Source organism: Oryza glaberrima, chromosome 10, assembly GCF_000147395.1.
Source record: "Oryza glaberrima chromosome 10, OglaRS2, whole genome shotgun sequence".
In the NCBI taxonomy this organism is placed as follows: domain Eukaryota; kingdom Viridiplantae; phylum Streptophyta; class Magnoliopsida; order Poales; family Poaceae; genus Oryza; species Oryza glaberrima.
Window position 1 is genome coordinate 16383160 of NC_068335.1, and position 16227 is coordinate 16399386.

The following is a 16227-nucleotide window of genomic DNA, read 5'->3' on the forward strand; positions in this document are numbered from 1 at the left end:
TTTTTTTTAAATTTTTTCATAACCATTTGAGTGACATGCAAACAACGAGGGATATCCCCTCGAGGGATCAAAATCCTCTTCCCTTCGTAAGAGCATCTCCAGCAATAGCTCCTATTTTAGAGTCCCTAAAAGTTAAATGAGGGCTGCCCCCATTTCCTTAGGACTCTAAAAATGGTTCTAACTCTAGCAACAACCTCTATTTCTTAGTCCCTATTTCTTTTTCTCCTCTATTTCATCTTATAATCCATCTTTTATGTTTAGTTTAATACCACAATAATATAAATATTAATATTTCCAACGCATAGAATTTAATCATATTTAAATTAATAATTTCAAACAACACAATTTAAATTGAAATTTAATTTTTTTTTTGTGATATCACATTGATATGTGCATATACATACACTAGTGTGAGTGCATGGATGACTCGTTAGAATGCTCGACCAGTGCATCTGTTGCGGCTGGTAGCAGTAGCAGTTCATCCATCCTACAATCAATATCCAATGATATACACACATATATGGATGCATATAATCATATATGACGGCATTGCATGCATATATATGCAAGGAGATGTAGTAGTAGCTCCTTCTAGATCAGCCAGATACAATCTCATTGGCCACTGGCAGCAGATGGTTGTTGACACTTAACAGGAACCAAACGGCGTCTCATCAATATGCGGAAAAATCCATATATACGTGCATCCATGCAGGTGACCAATACTATAGCAGAGACATGGCCGGATTAGAGCAGAATCACCCGCAAGACGGGCGACGGTGTGCAAGCGATCACGCGGGAAAGAGCACGCGTCGTGGAAACATCCCCTCGCGCCAAAGAAAACTGGATAGGGGCTGAGGATAGAGCCCCCAGGCCTAGGGGCTGTGGGAGGGAATTTGGAAGCCTTCCTATTTTGGGGTCTTAAGTAAGGGCTCTGTTGGAGTCTCAACCTCTCAAAGTTGTTTAAGGTCTGTGTCTAGGGGCTTTGCTGGAGATGCTCTAACCCTATCAAACCGAAGATCCCAGATCCAATCCTCACCAAGATCGATCAAGCTCCTCTTCTGATTGGATCCTCGATTGATCGGTTGCCATGGCCGCCGTCGCCTCCTCGGCCGAGGTCCACGAGGGCACCCGGAGCTGCGTCCTGCTCAACGTCCGCGGCTACAGGGCCGCCCGCCGCGACGCCACCACCGCCACGTCCTACACGAGCAACGGCCATCCCATCGAGGTCAGCTTCCGCGCCGCCCCCCCGCCGGTCCTCTCCGACTTCTACGTCTACTGCCCCGCCCTGCAGCTGCAAGAACCAGCCGATTATCCCTCCATGGTGCCCAAGGCCATCGCCGTCGACGGCGACCTCTTCCTCTTCCGTATCCCGATCGACCGCGTCGGCACCATGTCCCTCACCCACAACGACTACTTCGTCTACATGGCGCGGTCTCCCCCTCACCGCCCGAGACTGGATCTGCTCCCGAACCCGTCGCACGATACCCTGGGAGACAAGGAGATCGCCATACTGAGCTGTGCCGATGGCGGCGAGCAGTACGTGGTGACCGCCCTCAGGACCATCCCCGGCAGTAAAACCATCCACAGGCTGCATCTGTACCGCTCCAAACCGAACTGCGAGCAAGGGAGATGGACTTCGCAGATGGTGTCTGTGGAGGGACCACTGATGAGGGACTTGGTGTGCCCCATCCCTGAGACGGTGCACAGGCAAGTGCACCACGTGACGAGCAAGGTGATCAGGCTGGGAACAGGTGCAAATGGCATGGTAGGGTGGGTGGATATCTGGCGCGGCATCCTCCTCTGCGACGTGCTCCAGGAGAGCCCCAAGCTCTATGACATGCCGCTGCCTCTGCCGGCCAAGAGCAACAGCCACAGGGCCTTCCTCAACACCACCGACCAGTACTGCGGCGACGTCGCCGTCAGCCGAGACAAGAGCTTCATCAAGTACGTCGAGATGGAGATCGTCACGCCCAAGATCGTGAGCGCCACGCCACCAGGTGACTGTGATCCTGACCCGTTCCTCGAATGGCTGCGCCGTCGAGAATGCAAGGACCTGAAACGCACCTTGGTCCATGGCCGCTGGAAGGCCACCACATGGAGGATGCCGATCCCGGTCACCTCATGGGACGATTGGTGCCGCGACTGCGCTGTTGAATCTGCCGAGCTCAGCACTGACAACCCAAAGGCTTATGAGTTGCTGTGTGCTGTGAGCAAAGAAAGTCTTAAAGAGGATGATGATGATAAGGCCATGGAGGCGGCAACAACAACCACGACGAGGTTGCCATTGGGACGCCTGGGCATGGCTTACCCTGCCATGAGCATCGATGACGATGTCATTTACGTGCTGACAAAACCCGTCATGGGGAATGGCAAGGCGGCATTTCTGACTGCTGTTGATGTGAGGAGGAAGAAGGTGCTGGCAGTGGCCAAGCTTGATAGCGCCGTTTTCATGCGTTACTACCTTGCCGTTGGGATCTCCAAACATTTTTGCACAACGAAACAAACTTTTGAATGGGCCGGAAGTTAGGCCCATATAAGTAAACAAGCCGGAATTTAGGCCCATAACTCGGCCCATACACATGGATGGGCCATCGTGGTGCATCCAAAACTCGATTTTTTTATTAAAATATTTATAAAAAGTAATTTTCATTTTGATCTGCAAATTATTCAAAATAAAAATTACTTTTTATAAATATTTTAATAAAAAATCCTCCAAAACTTGCCGTTGAGAAGCGAGGAGGGCTGCTAGGTTGCTCCGCCGCCGCGTTCTCCGGCGAGGGGTCACCGCCTCCGTCGCCGTCGACCCACCGGACCGACGGGATTGAGGTGGCCGTCGCCGCCAGCGCTGCGGCGCAGATTGCCGCGCCGGAAGCGCGAACGATGGGCTTCGTCGACGGGGCCTCCTCCATCCACTCCGGTGAACACGGCATGCAGCGGCGGCGGCGGCGGCACCGGGTGGACTGGCTCCAACGCGCCGGTACGATGAACCACCACCCTGTACTGTGTTTGTTGATTTGTTCTTCTCATTCGACCTGTTGCGCTATGCGTGCGTGTGCCCTTGGATAGTTCATAGTTGGATACCTGGATGCGGCCTCGATTTGGTGTAGAGCTGCAGTGATAGGTGATAACCCTAACCAATTTGAGATAAGAGATTTCAATGCCAATTCAATTAGAGAGATGAGAACACAATATGTTAATTAGGCCGCAAGTCCATTGATTGATAGTCTCAGTATCATGCTTTAGGAAACAGTAGGAAAATTGCATAAATTAACTGCAAAACAGTAGGAAAAATACAACATCAGTAGGAAAAACTAGCTAGTGGCCGGAACAACAGCACGGCCAATTTTATTACAACCTCAGTACGGGGAAGAACACTGCATAGAGTAACCGCAAGTAGTAGGAATTACTGGAAGATCTCTTTGTACACTATGTTTTTCACCATTCCTTCGCCTGGGCATTCTTCGTCAGTGATCATGATCTTCAGGCCATCTCTGCTTGTGACTCTGGAGACTGCGACATAGAGCTGCCCATGAGTAAAAACTTGCCTAGGCAAATAGAGGCCGACCTTGTTTAAGGTTTGCCCCTGACTCTTGTTTATTGTCATGGCAAAACACACCGAGAGAGGAAATTGCTTTCTGTTTAGCACAAATGGCCATTTTCGTTCGTTTGGTGACATGATGATTTGTGGGATACATACCATATCACCTATGTGTGTTCCGGTTATAATCTCTGCCTCAATAACCCTTTTCCCGAATCGCGTAATTCTCATTCTAGTACCATTACATAGCCCTGCATTTTGATTGATGTTACGAAGAAGCATTACTGGTAGACCAACTTTGAGCTTAAGTTGGTGGTTTGGAATTCCGGGGTGCTTTAAGCTGTTTAGGAACTCTGTAGGATACAACATTTCCATCTCATGGCTGTAAGACATTGATTTGCTCACACTGTCATGGCTAAGGTAGGTTACCTTGTCACCTTGGATTTGGTCCATAATGTACTCATTGAGCTCATTGACATCATCATTCGTTGGACACAATATCGCTCTCTCTTCTAGGTACTTCGGCTTGCAGCAATTGTATTGTAGGCCAGGGTAGGTACTATCGACGATTTGAGCTTTCGGATCATCTCCCTTTTGTAGCAGCAGGTCACTAGGCATACTCACCCAACCCTTTTCATCTAATAAAATTGTGTCACCGTTGCCGATTCGTAGTATCCACTCAGCGAATTCCGCAGTCTTCTGATGTTCTGCTTGATCTTTGGATACAGAATTGAGCCGCATATTTTTTGTCAAATTGAACACCTCGAAATGTTGCCAGAGGTACGAGAATTTGATTGATGCATTTACAGTGTGCTCCCTTCTTCCTTTTGGCACAATGGGGAGGATCTGCCGGAAGTCCCCTCCTAGAACAACTGTCATGCCACCAAAGGGCTTTTGGTAACTATTCTCATTTCTAAACCTCTGTACGTCCCTTAGGCTCTTGTCAAGTGCCTCGAAACAGTTTCTGTTTGCCATTGGAGCTTCATCCCACAGTATTAGTGATGTCTTCATTAATAGATCAGCTATACGCGAGCCTTGTTTGATGAAGCATGTAGATTCATCTGTTAGGTTGATTGGAATATTGAATGCTGAGTGTGCTGTTCTACCTCCTTGAAGCAGAAGTGCAGCAATGCCACTTGACGCAACTGCAATTACTATCTTTCCCTCTGATCTTAACCTTGTTGTGATTGCTTTCCAAAGGTATGTCTTGCCTGTCCCACCATAGCCATCCACAAATATTAGCTTGCCTAGTGATTGGTGTGCCGATTCTATTATTGCATCAAATGCCTTTTTCTGCTCTATGTTTAGAGTGTTTAGTACTTGCAGGTGCTGATGCTTCAACCTCTCTTTGTCATAGTTCATCTCTTCATTTATAAGACTGTTCTCAATTTCACTTAACTTTGCCACATTTGGGGGCTCTATTCCAGTGTATTCCTTAAGTGATTTTCCTGCTTGTCGCATGTTCTTCTCAATTTCTATTAAAGCACATTTCCTTTTATGTGAAGGCGTGAGGCAGGAGGCAGGAAAGTTCAAGAGCCAACTTTGTGTATGCTGAATGTCTTTGGAGAGTTCCTCCCAGATGGATTCCCACAAACTCTTTGGGTCAGTAACCTCACAGTGGCATAAAATAGTTGCGAACAGTTGTCGTAATTCTATCCCAGATGCCCAACAGGATGCTTCCTTAATGCACTCAATCCACTCGTTGTCATCATTTAGAAATCCTAGTGCATGGCATGCTGATTTGTATGATGAGTGCACGAATCCATTGACAGTTCTGATATCTTCAAATGTTGTGCAACCCTTTGCAGTGTTGAGGATAACTCTGAGATAGTACCTTTCTCCACTTGCCGGATGGGCATTGTAGATTCTGCCAATTTTCTTTCTTCCTTTTCGCCTTACCCATTTCTTCACTTTGTTAACCCACGTCCATTTTGTAGGAAATTCTGAATATGTTAATTCTCTGGCATCTTCATGCTTTTTGTTTGTTTCCATCCACTCAGTAAACATAGTGACCCCTGATCTTGGGTGTCTTATGATTTCCTGTAGGTCTGTTGAGTCTGGAAAAATCACTTGTTGCTCATTCTCCACGTGGAAGAATAGCCTCTGAACAGATGGTTCTTGGTAGTGTAGAGGAAATGTGAATATTCGCCAACACGCTTCAGTTGCTGTCATGTAACTACATCCCAGATACCTTTTAATCTCATCATTATCTTTTGCGGTATCAGTTTCTTCAACAACTGCTGTTGCTTGGTCATCTCCATTGTAGATGCTCTTAAATAGGTATCTGATTGACTTAGACCGGTTAAACCACTCGACATTTATATGTGCTTGGAACTTCACTAGGAGATCTTTGTTGTATGGAACAACAAATCCATTGTTCAAATTGATTCGTCCCTTTTTTATCTGCCTTCCATCATCTCGTCTCTTGTATATTGGGAAGTTGACTTCATCAATGATTGTCTCATCAGAAAAACCTTTTGGGAAGTACCTATCACATTTATGGTCTACCATGCATGGTGACTTTGGGTTTGTCTCTCCACATGGTCCATGCATCATGAAATTCTTGACAGCTTCAAATGTTTCAGGATCCTTGTTGCTGTCAGGAATCTCAGCACATATCATTTTATCAATTTGTGAGGGCTTTAGGCACTTCTCTTTCTTGTCAAGGAATATTAGGATATGGGCATGTGGTAGTCCCTTCTTCTGAAATTCTATTGTGAAGATAACTGCAATTTTTATTCAATACATGTGTTAGCATTTAGGAGTAGCAGTTACTACTTGTAGTAATGAACTATACTCAGGAGTATTGTTTTCTCATCACTTACTTGCTTTAGTCTTTCCAAAATGTTGATTCCTTTTAATATCTGACATTAGCTCCCTTAGTTTTATCATGAATACTCGGACTACAATATCTGGTCGTTCTGATGGTTTCTGGTGCCCAACCTTTTCTAGCATGCACTGGATTTCTGGCCACTTTGGATTACATGTGAATGTTACAAACAAGTCAGGATTTCCAGCCCAACGACATATTGCCATCGCATCTTGGTAGTTTTGCTCTTTGTTTCTAGGACCTCCTGTGAAACTTGCTGGGAGTACTATCCTCCTCCCTAATTTCTCTGTTCTTGTGTCTCCAGTTCTAAGTGCATCCTGTAGCCCACCATAAAGTTCCGTTCTTAGAATTCCTTGATTTTGCCTGATCCAGCTGAGCCTACACTGTTCTATGCATGTATAAGCATCGACCATGAACTGCATGGAGAGATTTCCACACGCTAGTGGTAACATTGATTGGTCTTGACGCTGTTGGAGGCGATATGCATAATATTCACGCATAGTGACACATTTCTTGTCGTACCTTACACCATCCTTTCCGCTGTATTTTATTCCAAGTCTATAGCCATCTTCTCCATAAGGGAAGAGCAACGGGTATTGCATGGCCATGAATTTTGGATGGGTTTCTGATATCCTTTTGGGTCTCATATCTTTGTACTCAAGAACAATGTCGCGTCCATAGCTTTTTTCAGTTGGATCTTTGACTATCAACATAGCAACTTCTGATGTTGATGGCATATTGTTTTGCCTTCCATCTTGATCCCTATTATCAAGTAATCTCAGAGTGTAATTGTGATAGTCATCTTCTTTGAATCTCTCTCTTGCCATTCGGAATGTCTGGGCTAGTGTGTTGTTCTCATCAAGCATTGTTAGTAGGCCGGCGATAGTTTTTTCATCTAATGAGGCATTACGCGTGCCAGATCTTGATGCCTCTATCCTATTCTTGATCTCATTCTCTGTGTCATAGATGTACAATTGTTGGAAGCGAGGCTTGTTGCTACCTTTAGGTAGAAGAGTTCCTATGTGATGGTAATTCTGTCCATTCAGTCGGAAAACATAAGGTCCACGCCCTTTGTTTATTTTTCTGTCAACAGCTCCTCCCATTGATGTAAATGCAAACATGGAATTGTATGATCTAATGTTCTGTTGGTAGTTTTCTGATGTTCCTCCATCTCTTGCCAATAAACTTGAAAGGAAATGTGGCGGTTCTTTTAATGGTGGCAAGGCGACCTTCCCTTGCTTGCAGCAGAGTCCAAAGGATGGCTGGTTTTTTCTTTGACGAGAAAAGGATGGCTGTTTGCTTCTTGTAGATTGTATTTTTTCTCCATGCCACATAAGCGCATGGCAGTGTGGGCACATGCATGTTGGGCCCCCAAAGTTCCATATTTTACTAGCACTTGAAATGCCATCTTTCCTTATTTCATTTTTATTGATTATAGTTCCTTTCCTGCTCCGCTTTAGTGCATTCTTTTCTTTCCTCTTCATTCTCGCTGTTCTGGCTAATTCTTTTGATTGTTTTGCTTTCATCATTTGGTTGCATATCATTGTGCTGTTTATAACTGACGATTCCTTGAGTTGCAATAGTTGAATATTGGATTCTGTTCGTCGCGCTTCATTATGGATGTTCTTGCAAATTCCTTTGGGTCCTTGGCAATGTTGGCACATGCATTTTGGCTTAACTAAGTTCAAGGTAACGGTGTTTTTCAAGTCCATATTGCTGATGGGAGTTGGTTCATCTCTTGCTGTTCTTTCAGTTCCATCGGTTCTTGCACGCTTCCTGCCCTGCTTGAGCTGAATGTGGTCTTTCCTCTTCATCTGTGCTGTTCTTGCTAATTCTTTTGAAGACCTTGTTTCCATTGTGTGGTTGTATTTCCTCTTCTCCCCTTGACTTTCTTGTTTCTTCTAATAGATTACTTCAATACCGATCCTTCATTTTATTTATTTTCCGGCCCTTTCTTATCCTCTTGACTATCTTTTTCTCTTCAAGCTGTATACGGTCACTCATTCTCACCACTGACATTATTGTTTGGGTCCCAATGGATCATGCTTTCCTGCACACGTGAAATCTCCTTGGATTGACCAACACAAAATAATGTGCTAAATGTTCGCATGATATATCATTTGGGCTCAAAATAGCACGAGCTTTTGATGAAGTGCATCAACAAATTGAGTCAATTAGCAATACTTTTCTTAAAATGAGTAGATTCTTACATGCCACCACAAAAATCCCCAAATCCTTCTTTATACCATTCCTTGTGTCACTCACAAGTGATGGCAATACAAAGGACTGTAAAAGTGCAGTGGCAAAATTAAACTTTTAAGCATATAGCCAGAAGTTGACTTGCTCGGCAGACCAAGTTAGGTCATGTAGAAGTTAGCAACTGACTGTAAACTAGTGTTTATAGGAATGAATACACTCATGGACCTTCAAATTAGACACTCGTTCTTACCTAATTGAGTGCAACTAATTTTCTTCATTATTGCTTATCTTTCTGCATTTATTGACTTACACGCTCCAATCATTTTGGCCTACTACATTACAAATCCCCGCTAAAACTTTGTGTGGCAACTGGCAATGGATGTGGCTGTCCATCAGAACGTAGCTGTTTATAAGGAGGCATAGACTCAAGTGCTTCTGAAATAATGGAATCTGGAGCAATGTAGACCACTGTATATAGTAGTGTTTTTCGCTTATCTTTTTCCATGAAAGCAAACTAAGGCCGTAAATATTTGATCAAATGGAATCTTTTCATAATGCTGAGAAGGCTATCTTTAAACAGTACTGAAGAAAAATACCTCTAATTGTTCCGATTTGTTTCCTCTGTATGGAGCTGTATTCCGTGAACTTTTGACACTATATGATGGGAAAAGAGAGGAGTAAGGTTATATTCATTGTACAAACAGTATCAGCAGAGCGTAAAAGAGAAGTATTCCTTTACCTGTTAGACTGCTGGTTTCTTCTCCAGATCGAACTGCACACTGTGTCGTTGTTGAGTGTTTGAGCATGGCTATATATTTTCTTGACTGACAAATGAGAGAACTATGGATTGATTTTGGATTTTTCACTGCAGTGGATGCATCGATCGATTCTTCGCCAAGCCCCAGTGAAGGCGGTGGATGATGCAGGACTGAAGGTGTCACAGGCAGAGGGATGTTTATATAATGGAGTCTGGAGCAGCGGTACGTGCCCATTTTACAGTAGCACCGCAACCTTCTCCCTGAACGTGGCGCCCTCTCTTACAAGTGGCCTACATAGCACAGGTGTCTAACAGCAGATGATTCGGTCTCCTTTTTTATTCTGGTCACTCTACCTTTTATAGTGGGGGCAGCGCCTAGACTTTCTTCAGAAAATGGAGTCCTCGAGTCTAGACCATGCTTCACACAGATATGTACACACTCAGTAGTTTACTCACCTCCTTGGATCTTCTCCATCCTATGTCTGTGAGATCCCCACTGCTTCAGCTGTGCGTCAGGTCAAGTCCTGTCCGACCTTTTGATCTGTCTCTAGGATGTATAGGATGTGTTGTTCTAGGTAATTTTTTTTAACTCTCTTGTTTCTGTTGGGAGGTGCCTTTTTTGCTGTACTGTTTTTCGTTTGACAGATTATCAGTACAGGCAGTATTATAGTGGTATACTTTGTCTACTCTACAAAGGGAATAAATCTGAATGTTGGTAAAAATTGTGTCCTTAATATTGCTTGTAGTCAGGATTTTTAAGACAAGAGATATGGGCAAGTTTATCTTTGGATATAATTCAGTTTCCGTAATGAGTTTCTGATCTTCTTGCTGCTTTACCTGTTTTCGATTACGTATACACAGATAGTTCATTTCTGACCACACATATTTGCAACTGTTGAATTCCGACCAGTTTCCTTCAAGGGAGAATTTGAACCATGCCACACAAATTTTGCAAAATTTGTGATATGCCACCCTGCCCCACATGTCATTGACTCATGTAGGTCCTACATGTCATTGAGATACGGGTGGCATATCTCAAATTTTGCAAATATAGGGTGGCATGGTTCCAACAAACCCTTGCTTCAATTGTTAAATCATTCACCACAATGCACTTTCTTCTTGCTTTAGTTGAAGTATTTTTCTCGTAAATCTTGCTGCCCATGCTAATTGTTTTGACTTACTTTCCTGTATTGCCATATGATCCTTTGTTTCCCTGTGTACAATTGGCAATCTGGTGTATTGATCAAAGCGATGTGATGTATAAAAACTACAAAAATGGATCAAATATAAAAATCAAGTGATGAGTAAGAACTAGACTGCAACGTAAAAATGGTATCAAATACAACAATTATGTCTTTGCGGTTGCGGAGCTGCACACCTTGAGCACCTAAAATTGCCTACCAGAAAACTCAGTATTACAACCAGTTTTTTTGGAAGGAGTACAAATCAAAAGGAAGTATATTGCACACACCTTCTTGCTTCTTGTGATAAGAGCCATTGCGTCTTTGCTACTTGCACATCTGTTGAATTCTTGAGCAGAGCTTCCAATTTATTGCATCACAAGTGGGCTGTAGTCTGCAGGTGCTTGACTATATGCTGGAAGAAAGCTGAAAAATCTTTGAGCTGTAACAAATTTTGGACCCTTCCATCTTCAGTTAATGCCATGCTCCAGACTGCAAGGTACGTGGAAATTACATCAGTTCAGGTGCTAGAATGCTGCTGTCCGTTGTTCAGCATTCAGCAACACCATTGCAACGTCTCTCCCCAAGGTAATTACATTCTTATCCTTGCATTGTTTGCCCTTCTTTCACGGATGATATTAAGGTCACTCAGGATAACTAGGAAATAAAGCCTACTGTTAGCTTCAGGGTAAAAACAAAATGCTGGAACAAAGAAATTTGGGCGTTTTCTACAGCCTCTTTGGGCTATTTCTGCACTTTGAAAGATTCTTCAGCCACTTGGTTCACATGCTGCAACTCTTGATCGTCCATATCCTCTTGAAGCTTAAAGCTTTCTTTTGTGTAGCCTGCATTCCATAGATATGCAAGCATTTCTTCTTGTTATCTCTAACTTGGAGTAACTTATGTTTGATGGAAATCAGGAAGAGGGTTAGAGCAAGTTTGATAGCCTGATTGATGCTCTGTTTTTGTCAAGTCTCAAGTGCAGTCCATTGCTCTTTATCGAGAATCGAGATGCTTGATTTTGCGGAAGACTTGCCTTATTATTCTAATTCCAGGTGTGTCTATAATTCTGTGGCCCCTATTGATAAACAAGACTAAATCATACTCTAGTTTAACGTGCATCTTGGTAGTGATTTTGTACACTTAGGACTTGAAGGTTTTGAAAGGTGCAACTTAGAACATGAATTTTACTGTCCTGAACCGTCAGTGATTTCTTCTGTATTATATCCACACTTGCTACTTGCTAGGCACTGCTCTAGTTATAGTTGCACAGCAGAGTGTCTCAGAGAAAACGAAGTTGTGAGCTATGATATATTCTCTTATGGAAACAGGGAAAAAAGAATCATAAATCATCCCTCCTCTCCTTGATCTTATGCATTGTTCATAAAAAGCATGTCCATTTCAAACGAGACGAAAAAACTTACAGAATGCACAAGAAATATGTCCATATATCACAGTATCACTCTTGAGTCCTCTTGTTCAAATCATCGATGAAAACTCTTGCCAACCAATGATAACTATGAGTGGCCAAAACATGAGTAACATTACCTTAAATATGCTAGATCTTAACACTGGCAATACTCCTGGTCTAACACATAGCACCAACAAAAGCTTAGTAAATTTCTCGGTTATCGAGGGGGAATGGAGGATCCCTACCGAGAGAATCACCACGATGACTGCAGGAGAGGTCTTGGCAGCAACCGGAGTGATCATGATATAAACAGCTATTGCAAAGGCTATTGCCAAGGATCCTACCGCGTTCAGAGACAGCCAGATGGAGATATTGTAGTGCGTGTAGCGCATCGGCAACTCTACCGTTGGTGTCCCGGCGAACACAAGGCTCAGGACGGCCAACGACGAGCAGAAGAAGGCCAGCGTGTTTGCCATCACGAACCCTTGGAATTGCTTCGCTCGAGCTAGAGTTGGCGTTCCTCCGTTGGCGTGGTCATCGGCTATGTAACCCCCTGGCAACGCGAAAGTGGCGCCAAACGCCATCGTCGTGATCAAGACCAAGCCAACGCTGAGAAATTGCGTCGAATTTGATACTCCCTCTGTATTTTAATATATGACGCCGTTAACTTTTCGATCAACGTTTAACTATTCGTTTTATTCAAATTTTTTATGCAAATATGAAAATATTTATGTCATGCTTAAAGAACATTTGATGATGAATTAAGTCACACTTAAATAAATAATAATTACATAATTTTTTTTAAATAAGATGAATGGTCAAACGTTAAACAAAAAGTCAACGGCGTCATACATTAAAATATAATATAGAGGTAGTACTATTTCTGACCCTTTTTCCTCATTCTCGGCTTCAGATTGGGGTCCGTGTTCTTCCGTACCAGCAGCATCCATCCAAGAAATGCCGCGGGTAGCATTGGCGGCTATCAGTGTTTCCTGTATCAAAATCCGCGAGTTCTGCAGAGAGGAGGTAGAAATCTTAGTTTCTCTTATTTTTTCTCAAATTTTACCAAACATGTGAGAACTAAGCATTCAATTTTTGGAATTCGACGTGTTACCAGGAGACAGTAGAGTCCTGTCGGGATAGTGTTAATAGAGAGTTCCAGCGGGGTATGTCCACTACTGTTTGGTAAGTTCAAGTCCACCTGCTTGTTGACGAACAGGCAGGCGAAAATCCACCAATCCCCAGCTTCTACAGCTAGGTGCAGAGCAGTGTTCCCTTCGTTGTCTTGCTTGTTCAAGATCCCTGACAATGCCGGCGTCTGGCAAGCGTGTGCAACAACACTGTACCTCTTCTTCCTGGCCGCGACATGAACGAAGGTCCTCCCATCGGAGTCGCGCAATCCGGCGCAACCGGGGAACATGGTGAGCAAGGCGATGACCGCCGAGAGCCGACCTGCAGCTAGGGGATGCAAGTGGGTAGTCCCGTTACCCGCACAAAAACCCATTTGCTAATTTATTTCTCGTACAGTAGTACAAAATTTAGAAGTAAAAATAAACTAGAAGTGGGATAAGCGTAAAAAAAAAAGCCCGCTTGCATCCTTACCTGCAGCCGAGGCCGCGATGTGGATTGGGAAGGACCCTCTTCTGTCCGGCTGGAATGCTGAGTCTGCATCTGCTTCCAGCAATGTCCTGGTGAGCTCCAGTGGTGGTTCTGATATGTTCAGGAGCGTTGCGATGGCTTTGCCCCTTTTAACGGGGCACTGCGTAGAGGGGAAGCATTCCATGCTTCTCGCCTTCCTGTGAGAGAGAGAAGTGTAGCGGCGTGTTTCCATGTTCATCTCGTTGTTTGGTGAGTTGGTTGTTCCATTCCAGAAGCAATTCTGTCATCTCTGAAAGGTAGTCCACCTAGTCCCATTAGGTGTAATTTAGTACTCCTTCCATTCACAAATATAAGCATTCATAAGAGTTTAAACAGAAATTAATGTTAAGGTCGACACAAATTTCAGCAAAATTTAGATAACAAGAGGGTGGTTGGGCCGGGGCCCGAGGGAGTTGTACTCTAGAAATGCTTATATTTGTGGATAAATTTTAAATGTTAGAAATAGTTATATTCATGAACAAGAATGCAGTGAGATAACATGGATTTCTCTCCCGACTGTGATTCCTTGGCTGCCCTCCCAACTCTTCCCCTCCTAAAAAAAAAACCCTAGCAGCCACCGCCACCTTCCTCGCCGCTAGGACGGCGGCGGCGAGGCCTTCTCCTTCATTTCGTTTGTGGAGATGTTAGCGGCGCAGGTGGCTCATATGGATCTGGCAGGCGGAGCACTGGTGGTGGATGCGAACGGTGCAGGCAGCTAAAGGCTTGCCGGTCGGGCGGCGGCTAGCGGTGAAGAAGTTGGACAGGAGCTAGCCACGTTGGACTCGGCGATTGGCTATGTTGGCAGCCCATTGGAGTTCACGGTATGCGAGGATGGAGTGGTGGCAATGGCTCTCTGGAGAGATAAGCTACGATAGTTCAACAGAGGTTGTAGTTTGCAGCCACGATAGCGTGGTAGCAGCGGTTTTTTCATGAGATAAGCTTCAACGGCTCGGCAGATGTGAGGCTCTACGGCAACAATGGTAGGGTAGTGGCAAGCTCATTCATGTTGAGAGGGTGATGGATCTCATGTTATTTGGCATCGATGGTGGTAAGGTGGTGCTCTCTAATGATAATGGAATGGCCGCATAGACTTGTTTGTGATGTGGGGTCATAGGTTGTCCGAGGGACGTGAGACTGGTCGACGGGCTGAGCGGACTAGTTCCGTCCCATTCCTTTGCTTATGATGAAATGAATGAGCTTTTGTGGTGTATGTAGTGTCATTGAGAAGGTGTGGCAGTAGAAGGGCGGGCTAGCTGTCGCTTTTCCCTATTTTGAAGCATGAAGGAAAAGATTGAGGCTTAGTCTTCTCTTATCTTCTTTTCTTTTCTTTTCTTTTCGGTTGTTTATTTTTCATTTATCTCAACTTTGAGATTTATGGCATATGCACTTGTGTAACATTTGACTGTGTATATCCACTTTTGGATATATAGATCGAATTTCTATCCATTATCTTTTAAAAAAAAAGGATTCATCTCCCTATTCTAGGGTTAGGATATTCACATATGTCAGAGGGTGAACTCCTGGAGCAGGGGACTAAGGGCCCCCCCCCCTTTCAGTTCGACCGGGGGCAGCGGGTTAGAATCGAGGTTCGGTGCCAGGAGTGATGTGGAGGGGGTCGGGCCCCTCAAGAACGATGAGACAAAAGAGGTTTATACAGGTTCGGGCCACTAAGAAGCGTAACATCCTACTCCTGCGTGTGCTTGATTTCTGTGAGAGACACAGTGTACTAGTTGGTTCAATCAAAATGTGTTCGATCGCTCACTCACCAGGCCTGCACCTCCTTTTTATACCTCAAGGGGTTACCACATGGGCTCAAACGGTCTACCTAGAGAAGAAGGAAGACATCCTTTATACATTTATTACACATCTTATTCCTCTGACAAAGGAAATCATGCCTTCGGCGCTCCAGCATGGCCCTATCAAATCACGGCGGGTGACACGGGGTACGTGTGCGTCATTCCCCATCTACCATCTTAAGACTTTAGGTACCCGTTCCCACTAGGGATTGGATAACCTGATTTAAATTAGAGTAGGAAATTATCCCCAGCTTGCACACGGGGCGAGGGATTTCTTATTATGGTGATGTGACTAGACGGCACCGGCCATACGCCGCTTGACAACGGGCCAGTTCACAGGCGGTCAGCGTGGCAGGCGCACTCACCCTGCCACGCTGGTCAATCAAGCTCACTCGGCCTGTCAGCCATTCCCGCATGCCGCATTAAATGCGGTGCAGCACGGCCACAACATCCACCATAAATGTAGTTAGTTGGGTATTGGGCGCGCCCACTTAACCCCCGCACGTTCGTAGGTGCGTGAAGGGGGTCTGGGCGGCCCGACCCCCAACTAAGAGAGGATAGCCGCCGCTCCATCCTGGGCCTGACCCCCTTGGGGAAGTGCCACGGGGGTTTGGGGGCGGCCTCCTCCCTGTGTACACGATACCTCCGGACCCATATCATCGACAACATATATAGCTTAGAGAGTTTGGTTCATTCCTTTTTGTGTTTTGAGGACCTCACCAATCAACAACGTATGACCACAACATATGACAAAATCATTCAACTTTGTCATTCTACATCTCCAATCTATTCTTATGCACTGAGTGAGCATAACTCAATTGGTTAGATTTCTGGTGGTGAAATCAGCCCATTTAGGTTTAAGTTTTAGACTTATATA

General features: G+C 44.5%; 2 protein-coding genes and 1 pseudogene across 4 annotated transcripts; 2 read left to right on the top strand and 1 right to left on the bottom strand.

Moving 5' to 3' along the window:
* Positions 1 to 754: 754 nt before the first annotated feature.
* LOC127753382 (uncharacterized) lies at positions 755 to 2603 on the top strand. Its single transcript, XM_052278860.1, has one exon. It carries the CDS (start codon positions 1088 to 1090, stop codon positions 2525 to 2527), a length of 1440 nt encoding a protein of 479 aa, XP_052134820.1. The 5' UTR covers positions 755 to 1087; the 3' UTR covers positions 2528 to 2603.
* A 117-nt stretch (positions 2604 to 2720) lies between these two features.
* On the top strand, positions 2721 to 11439 carry LOC127785761 (uncharacterized). 3 transcript variants are annotated; one of them, XR_008019878.1, is made up of 4 exons: positions 2721 to 2977; positions 5044 to 5140; positions 5585 to 5710; positions 9439 to 9525. XR_008019878.1 is itself a non-coding variant. In XM_052313157.1 (4 exons), the coding sequence occupies exons 1-4, from the start codon at positions 2881 to 2883 to the stop codon at positions 9634 to 9636; spliced, it is 480 nt and encodes a 159-aa protein (XP_052169117.1). In that variant the 5' UTR covers positions 2721 to 2880; the 3' UTR covers positions 9637 to 11439. The 3 variants fall into 3 exon arrangements, 1 of the variants encoding a protein (XP_052169117.1); XM_052313157.1 differs by lacking the exon at positions 5585 to 5710 and adding an exon at positions 4348 to 4435 and having other exon boundaries at positions 9439 to 11439; XR_008019877.1 differs by lacking the exons at positions 5044 to 5140; positions 5585 to 5710 and having other exon boundaries at positions 9439 to 9582.
* A 414-nt stretch (positions 11440 to 11853) lies between these two features.
* LOC127785759 (ankyrin repeat-containing protein At2g01680-like) lies at positions 11854 to 13802 on the bottom strand (annotated as a pseudogene).
* Positions 13803 to 16227: the final 2425 nt, after the last annotated feature.

Excerpts from the sequence above, each read along its gene's own strand:
- LOC127753382 (XM_052278860.1), top strand. The coding sequence starts at position 1,088 with ATGGCCGCCGTCGCCTCCTCGGCCGAGGTCCACGAGGGCACCCGGAGC.
- LOC127785761 (XM_052313157.1), top strand. The coding sequence starts at position 2,881 with ATGGGCTTCGTCGACGGGGCCTCCTCCATCCACTCCGGTGAACACGGC. Across the intron at positions 2,978-4,347 it reads GGACTGGCTCCAACGCGCCG|TGTGCTCCCTTCTTCCTTTT; the intron begins GTACGATGAACC and ends ATGCATTTACAG. Across the intron at positions 4,436-5,043 it reads ATGCCACCAAAGGGCTTTTG|GCGTGAGGCAGGAGGCAGGA; the intron begins GTAACTATTCTC and ends TTTTATGTGAAG.